This window comes from Helianthus annuus, chromosome 9, assembly GCF_002127325.2.
Source record: "Helianthus annuus cultivar XRQ/B chromosome 9, HanXRQr2.0-SUNRISE, whole genome shotgun sequence".
NCBI classification, from domain to species: Eukaryota; Viridiplantae; Streptophyta; class Magnoliopsida; order Asterales; family Asteraceae; genus Helianthus; species Helianthus annuus.
The window spans coordinates 23,306,521-23,315,135 of NC_035441.2; the positions used below are offsets into that span (position 1 = coordinate 23,306,521).

Genomic DNA, 8,615 nt, shown 5'->3' on the forward strand with positions numbered 1-8,615 from the left:
ATATATATATATATATATATATATTGGGGAAGGTTTAAATGAGAATGCTAAATATTGTGAGAACCGAGAGAACATATAAAAGTTTGTGAGAAGTTGGTCAAAAACAATTCAAATTGAAAAAAAAATTCTAAACTTATCATTATTATTCGAATATAATGTCAGAAATTTAATTTACACGTTTAAATTTACGTGAATTCGTAAATAAAGAAAATTTACATATGTGTAAGTTTGTCATTTACACATGTGTAAATCTGTTATATTTACACATGTGCAAAAAATCTAAAAAGAGTGATTTTGAAAGGAGATATGAATTATTTGATGTTGTAAATTCTTTTTTTTTTTTTTTTTTTTGATGTTGTATCTTCATTACAATGAGATTTGTATTAAAAAATTGGTTTTGATTAGTTTTCTCAATCGTTCTCATGTTTTTAGCAATATTTAGCGTTCTCAAGATAACCCTCCTGTATATATATATATATATATATATATATATATATATATATATATATATGTATATGTATGTATGTATGTATGTATAAAGAGGAAAGTTCATTGGGGAACACTAAAAAAGTGGAGAACAGCGGGGAACCGACACAAACGAACTCCGATTGGACTCATTCCAGTGGCATTGGAACCGGCTCATTAAACCCTAACTAGGATCTCTTAACTCTAAACCCTAAATCCTAAATCCTAAACTCTAAACCCTAAAGCTAAAAAATAAGGATAAAACCTTAGCTAAACCATAAAATTTAAATTATAAACCCTAAAAGCTAAACCCTAAAGGCTAAATCTAAAGCTAAACCCTAAAGCAAAACCCTAAATCTAAACTCTGAACCCTAAAGCTAGACCATAAAGTTAAACCCTAAAAGCCAAACGCTAATATATTAGGGTTTAGGGGTTATGATTTAGGATTTACGGTTAAGAGATCTTAGTTAGAATTCGACGAGCCGGTTCCAATGCCGCTGAAATGAGTCCAATCTGAGTTCGTTTGAGTCGGTTCCCCACTGTTCCCCACTTTTTTAGTGTTCTCCAATCAAACTCGCACTATATATATATATAGATATTTATATGAGTTCTTGTATAATATATAATAATATTAATAACAGGGGAAGGATCCACTAAAAAGTGGATTTTGCCTAAGTAGCCTAAGAAGTAGAAATGAAGAGCATTTTGATCCTTATAAATAGGAGTAAAAATGACATGTGGCACCCCTTTTGTTTTTTAAAAATACAACAAAAAAATCTAGTACAAAAAAAATTAGCACAAAAAATCAAGTACAAAAAAATATAGCACAAAAAATGTAGTACAAAAAATATAGTACAAAAAAATCTAGTACAAAAAAAAAACAGCTCAAAAAAATCTAGTACAAAAAAATATAGCACAAAAAAATTCCGCAAAAAATGTAGTACAAAAAAATCCAGCACAAAAAAATTGAGAAAAAAAATTTAAGACAAAAAAATTTAGCACAAAAATATAGTACAAAAATCCAGCACAAAAAAAATGTTATACAACATAGAAATACAACACATTTTAGTGGGTTTTTTTTAGTCTTCATATTTTATTTAGCAATATGGTACTCAAATTAAAGATAAAAAGACGCTCGGTTTTACTGTGAAATTTTTATGAAAAAATAATGTCGTATAAAAAAGTTATGAACGTTTAAAAAACCGAGGTGGAACCTATGTCACATTCATGGGAAATTACCTCAAAACCCTAATTTCTCGAACTACGAGCCCTGATCTATCAATCCTATTACATGACATGATACAAGACGAAGTCAACAGACATAGTGCACTAACAGACTCCCCCTTGGATGTTGACGAAGTCTTCAGCGTCTGATCTTTAGCATGACACATCTTCAGTCTTGATCAGTCTTTTTGCGCTTTCCGAATTGTCTAACACTGTAAGCATCCATCAATCTTTATCTTCTTCCATCAGCTTCCATCTTAAATGTTATACCAGGATCTGACTCTGGCTCTTTCATTAACATCTTTTAGAAACATTCTCTTCAGGCTCCCCCTTTCGTCAAGCTTCCGTGCTTTAGGGATCGACACCTTGCTTTCCTGTTACAAGCTCCCCCTTGCTTTAAGCTCGTCTTCACGCTCCCCCTTAGACTCAGCTATCGGGATCATAATCTGGTATCTGCAATTTCTCAAACATTTATAAGTAACAATATTATGAATATCCAAATGTTCAGGAATTGTAATCCTAGCTCTATTTCCCAAAACACTCTCCCTATCAACAATCTTAATTGATTTGGCAGTATTTAAGAATTCAACTCCCTCACAGTTAATCATCCAAGTCCAAATTAATGACCTTGGAGATATCACAAACAATTTTTGATTTTTGAATTTAAAAACTTCAAGTTTCAAATTAATGAACTTGCTTATTTTCAGAAACACAATCAGCATATTTAGATTTTGAAACTCAGCTCTCAGACATCGATTGTCGAAAAAATAAAGTAGAAATCAAAATCTTTTTGGATTTTCTAAAATATAAAGCAGTAAAGAAATATTTACAAACATATTTACAGACAATATTTTTGTTTGAGTTCGTGTCAGAGGATCATATCAGTTTTTGACAAATCACTACTACCGTTGAGCTTTAAACACTTTCATTTCTGAACGATTCACTTAGATTGTCAGTATACTGATCCACTTAAATTTTCACACAAAGTTCACCTGTTTCGAGATACGGATTTAGTGTATTAATGACTTAAACTTATTCGCGTGTCCCACCACAGAATATACTCCCATATCCAAATCTCAATATTTAGTCTTAAAGGTGAGTATACCTAGATGATATCTGTAAAGGGTTCATGAGAGCTCAGGTCAGAACTTCCGTTCAGCAAAAGAGATGATGGCTCGTCTTTCGATGTGTTCCCTTTAGAGAATCTTTTCTTCAACAGCACATGATTAGCATGTTTTCAATGTTTCATCATTTTTTGTACTGAGGGCGAGCTTTAAGATTAAAGCAAATGCAAAGTATTATACGGGGACTAGGCCATTGCTTCCGCAAAATCAGAAGTCCCGGTATAATACCCTAGATATCACTGAGTATAAAGACCAAGTATCTCAGAAAGAGGGATCTTTCAAACAAGATTTCGGGGGTTACCCATATATCCAAGAGATGTTCCCCACGAGATAAGTAAAGTATTGATATTTAGGTTTATATCTCGAAAACAATCTACTAAGCGTGTAAAAATCTACTGGCATATCATCAGTGAGATTGTTTATCACATTAAAACATTCCATTTCTTTAGCGTACTGTGATTGTCTACTGATGTACTATCATTTCCTCTTTTTACACAAAAACTCTTTTTCGAATTTTCTAATGTTTTTGTCAGTAGGTTTTTATCATGTTTTTGGCTTTTTCAAATTTTCAAATGTTTTTGTATTTTCTAAAATATACTTACTCCCCCTAAAATGCAAAATCATTTAACAAAAATTTGACAAACCGACGCTGATAGCTTTGTCTCGCCATCCATTTTCTGCATCACATGCTCTGTTTTACAGAAAGCATAATGTACCCCCATGATTTACAACACATTGATTTTTTACAGTTTGAAAACCGTTTTTCAATCTTGTGAAACTAATCATGTTCGTTCCGCCGTGAGGGTTTCAGCATATTCAAGTAACATATTTTTGAATTTTTCAAATTTTTCAATTTTTAGGGTTTTTGAAATATTGTTTATTTATATACAGAAATCAAACAAACTCCCTGTTTCAACCAACCCAGGGTTCAGCAGCCTCATCTTCCTCTTGTTGTGCCAGGCTGCTTTGTTTTTCATTTTCACAGTCTTCGGTTTTCTTGAGCACCTGCACATTCAACAATTTGACTATTTGAACAATGCAACCCAAGCCTGTTTAGACTCAGGTAACTTAACACAAATTTTTCCAGGTAGAACTGGATAGTTTCTTTCATTTTTCTCAAAACATCTTCATTTTGATTATTACTCACAGACATCACTTGTTTCTTAACATTCCATGTTTGACCTTGTAGAGTACCTCGTTTGTAAAAATGTGAATCTTTTTGAACATTTTGATTTTGAACAACATTTGGCTTCCAAAATTGTTGTGGTTTTGTCATATCAACTGATGTTTTCCAACTTTGTGTTGTTCTGAATCTGGGTGTGTGAGAATTCCAGGTCTGTCTAGAATCAAACCTATTTGAGTTTGATTTCCAAGTTTGATTCGAAGCAAACTTGTTTGTGTTGTACGTCCAAGTTTATTTTGAATCAAATCTGGTTGACCTTTGTTTCACATTCTAAGATTTTTGTTTTGTCTCAACATCATCAGTATTCTTTTTCATTTCAACATCAATAGGTTTCAGATTTGGACACTTGCGAGCAAGATGTCCTGTTTGATCACATTTGAAACATGTTCTCTTGGACACATCTTTGACCTGTTGTTGTTGCGTTTTCTTTTGAGCATGAAACTCAGTATTAGACTGCCGTCCAACTTGAAGTTCTTTCTCTTCTTCAAAACTTTTTCCTTGAACAAAACTCATTTTTGTTTGATAATTTGGTGGTTCATTTTTACTCCGATTTTGTTTCTTCTTATAACCCAACCCAGCCTTCATGTTTTTCTTTTTGAAACCAGGTTTGTTATAAAAAGTTTTGTGACTCTTACCAGCAAACTTTGAAATTTCAGACTTTTCAATCTCAACCATCTTGAAAACTTTATTAACCTTTTCTGAAATCACATTTTGAATCGGGAATACAACATCTAAGAATAATTTGTCAGATCCAATCATGGTATAAACCAATCCTATTGAATCATCATTCAAATTTTTCTCAGATTTTGTGTTTTTCAAATATCCATCATGAAAATTACCTTCATTTTCATCATTTGATTCAGAATTACCTGTATCAACCGACTCTTCTTCCAACACACTTTCAACGACCTTACCTACCACCTCTGAATCACTGGTATCATCAGATTTGGAATAGGTTACGTCAATGTTATCTGGCAATTGATCTACCAAGTTGAAAGCTTCTTCGACCTTTTCATCATCATAAAATACAAACTTTTCCGGTGGTGGAACTTGATGAAACTCTGAGCCAATACCTTTCTTGTTTTGCTCAGAATCTTTTCCGTCCAGTTTTATGTTGAAAATACGTTCAAGCACATATGACGACGGATGATAACTTTTTAACTTGTTATTGTCCTGTTCTAAATCAGCAATCTGACGTTTTAGCTTAGCAACATCCTCAATGTAAGAATTTACAACTTGTTGCTTTATTTCATACATTTGCTTTAGTTCAGTTGTTGTTTCAGAACAGTAATTCAATCTTGATTGAACAAATTTCATTTCACCCTTCACCTTTTCATATGACTCTTTTGTAGTGTGATATGCCAGTTTTATTGAATCATATTCTTTCTTCATTTCTTGACAAAAATTTTCTTTTTGAGAACATTCTTCTGTCATTTTCAAAATATTTTCTTTCAAAATCTCATTTTCTTTTTCTAATTTTTTATATTTTTCTGAAAGTGTTCCATTATTTTCTTTTAAAACTTTTTCGTTTTCTAACATTTCTTTGCCTTTATTTTTGAAAACTTCTTCAACTTTAGTGAATTCAAGATTTCTTGTTCTGAACTTCTCATCTTTTTCAGTACAAGCACTGCATGGTTTCATGCATTTCCTGCACTGTTCAACAGTTTTTAAGATTTCAGAATCAGGATTTACCTCAGTGACTGTCACTTTAGTGTTTTCTGCTGCATCTGTCTGCTTCAGCTCTTCCTTCTTCTCATCATTAGCACTTTCATCACCAACATTGTCCACATTCAAACTTTCTTTCTCTTCTTTCTTCTTCATTATTTCTTCATCAACAAGCTGTTTTTTAGTAACAGCTTTTTCTTCAACAACTTCTTCTTCTTTCTTCACAACCTCAACTTTAACAGCTTCAACTTTCACATCTTCAACAATCTTCTTCAAATCATTCACCATCTCATCTACATTCTTCTTCATTCTTTCTTCATCTCTCTTCTTCAATCTCGATATCATGACATGTCTTATGTCCTTTTCAAGCCTTTTTGCATATGTTTTATCTTTTTCAACATTTGTGTAATATTCGACTGATCGAGGAATTATGAGAAGAACATCATCAAAAACTATGTCCTTTTTGGGAACAACAGGTTCACCTTGTCTGTTGAAATAACACTCTCTCTTTTTGTCCCATCTTTTGTTGCTCACTGCACTCTCATACTCTTCTTTCATTTCATCCATTCTATTCCAAGCAATGTTTCTTTCTCGGTATGTTTTCTCGCTCAGAATTTCTTCTCTAGTTTTCTCTTTGATTTCAGCTGTGCCTTTTTCTTCTTTGTTTTCCTCTTGAATTTCAGCAATAAAAACATAATGTTTGCTCTTTGATGGGTTTCTACCATGAGCTGTACTTCGATTATCAACACGATCTTCTTCTGAAAGAATCTGACTCCAATCATATCCTTCATCATCTTGGATTACAGCACAAGCTCTTGACTTATCTTTGGGTTTATCTTCAATCATTTTCGGCTCTTCTTTGCTTCGGTGGTAGATTGCCTTTCGGTAGTTGTCACGACCCCCGACCCCATCTAGCCGGAATCGGTGCCGTGAGCAGTTCAGTGGTACCGGTGATTATTTTGAAAAATATTGCAGCGGAAATTTCATCAGGACCGTGAGTTAGGAAAAATATCAGAGTTTAGAAACACCGGATTTTATTTAAATGGATGGAATAAATTCCAAGTTTTACAAAGGTAGCTTTTAATGAAAAAAATATTTCTTAAGTTGATTTAATTAATAAAATAAGCCACTTCTTGAAGTCTTTTAGTGCCGGATCCAATCCTTACTCCAATCTACTGTAACTACCTGAAACGCGTTTTAAAAAGATTTTGTCAGCGGGAAATACTGAGTGAATTATTCATTTTACTGAAAATAACACGTTTTATGATTATTCACAGTGTTAAGATCTTTTACGCATGTGTCTGATATCAACCAAATACCCACAGTATTTGTCACTCGACCGAATCTGTGACAGTGGTCATATCACCATTGGCTGCCCCAATGAATGACGTAAATCAATTAAATTAGGTTCGCCCACCTAAAATGATTTAAACTGTAATATTGTGCACAATACCCCACATACTGGCTGTAATTTGGTGATTACATCAACTTAATCACTGGTATTATAATCTCGGAAAATGAATTTGGAGTATTGTAAAATAGTTAATAACTCACAAACGGTGAGAAAAGAATTTATAAAAGAAGAATAACTCACAAATCATCATGCAGGATTGAGTTAACAAACTTCTTGATTCTACTTCTTTCGATAATTAGGCATGTACTTTATTATTCTGGATCTTCTGATGATTTAATAGTTTGTTTGATTGTAAGGGTGTAGTTGGGAGTGTTTTTGGTGGTTTAACAGAATAGAATACGTATTGGTGTAAAACCCAAATCAAACCTTTACGGTAGTCATGAGATTCGAACCTTAACGAATTTCACAAAAACCGGGTTAATGATCAATACAGCAGTTACGATAATTTCCCGAGATCAAATTCTCACAATGAATGACCAAGTGCAATACATCAACTCATTTATCAAAATGACAAACGACAAAGTATAGTACTTCAACTCGTATATCGAATTATCGACAACGACAAAGCACAATGCTTCGGCTCATTTATCGGATTACCGACAAACGATAAAGCATAGCCCAATGTGGGCGGCACTTAGGCATTCTTTGGATATATTGATCACTCGAAAAATGAATCGTAATAGCGATTGAGTGATTATTGGTTAGAACACCAACGTATAGAGAGAAGAAGAAGAGAAATGAGCAAAGAAAAATGAATCCTAAGCTTCTTATTTATAGCAAGCAGGCAGGCAGCTCAATTTCATATTCTGGTCGATGTGGGATTCAAGTGACGTGCTTGCTAGCTAGCTTGACGTGCTAGCTAGCTAGCTTAGTTATTTTATTTCAGCTGCTTAATTCGTTTTTCTTGTATAACTTTTAAAATATAACGTTTTATAAAACGACGAATATGTATTTAGAACGAGCATATTTTTATCTACGTTTTAACCTAAGTTTCATTAAAAACGGAGTAAGGAAAAAAAATAATATATTTTATTATTAATATTAAACGTTCTTATACGACCTCATATATATCTATTTTTAATAGACCTTATTTAGCTTAATTAATCTTGTTAGCTTAATTAATATTGATTAACTGATTAATTAATCATACTAAACTTAATTAGGGTTTCCTTATTGCATAATTATCATACTAAATATTAATTTTAGTGAGGGTTGTTACATTCTCCCCACCTTAATAAAAATCTCGTCCTCGAGATTTGAACTATGATATTTTCTTGGGGTTATGTTTCTTCTTTTACTTAAGAGGATTAATGTAGCGTGGAATGGAATCAAAAGATATTTTGAGGGGTATGAACATTTTAAAAACAAAAATGATTTGTTAATGATTACCCGAAAATCAATATTGTTTACTTAAATGGTAATAGATAACAGGATTTAGTGTATTGTAATCTGAGTACATAATTGTACCAAGAAAATGACGAATCAAACGAATGACTCATGAATAGGGTTTAACACAGGCTATAACTCTATTCGGATGCTA

At 32.7% G+C, this 8,615-nt stretch overlaps 1 protein-coding gene across 1 annotated transcript; it reads right to left on the reverse strand.

The window, feature by feature from the left end:
- Positions 1-2,115: 2,115 nt before the first annotated feature.
- Positions 2,116-6,507, reverse strand: LOC110875467 (trichoplein keratin filament-binding protein-like). Its single transcript, XM_022123665.1, has 3 exons — positions 5,689-6,507; positions 3,735-3,818; positions 2,116-2,142 (listed from the first exon to the last, which is right to left on the reverse strand). Exons 1-3 carry the CDS (start codon positions 6,505-6,507, stop codon positions 2,116-2,118), a joined length of 930 nt encoding a protein of 309 aa, XP_021979357.1.
- Positions 6,508-8,615: the final 2,108 nt, after the last annotated feature.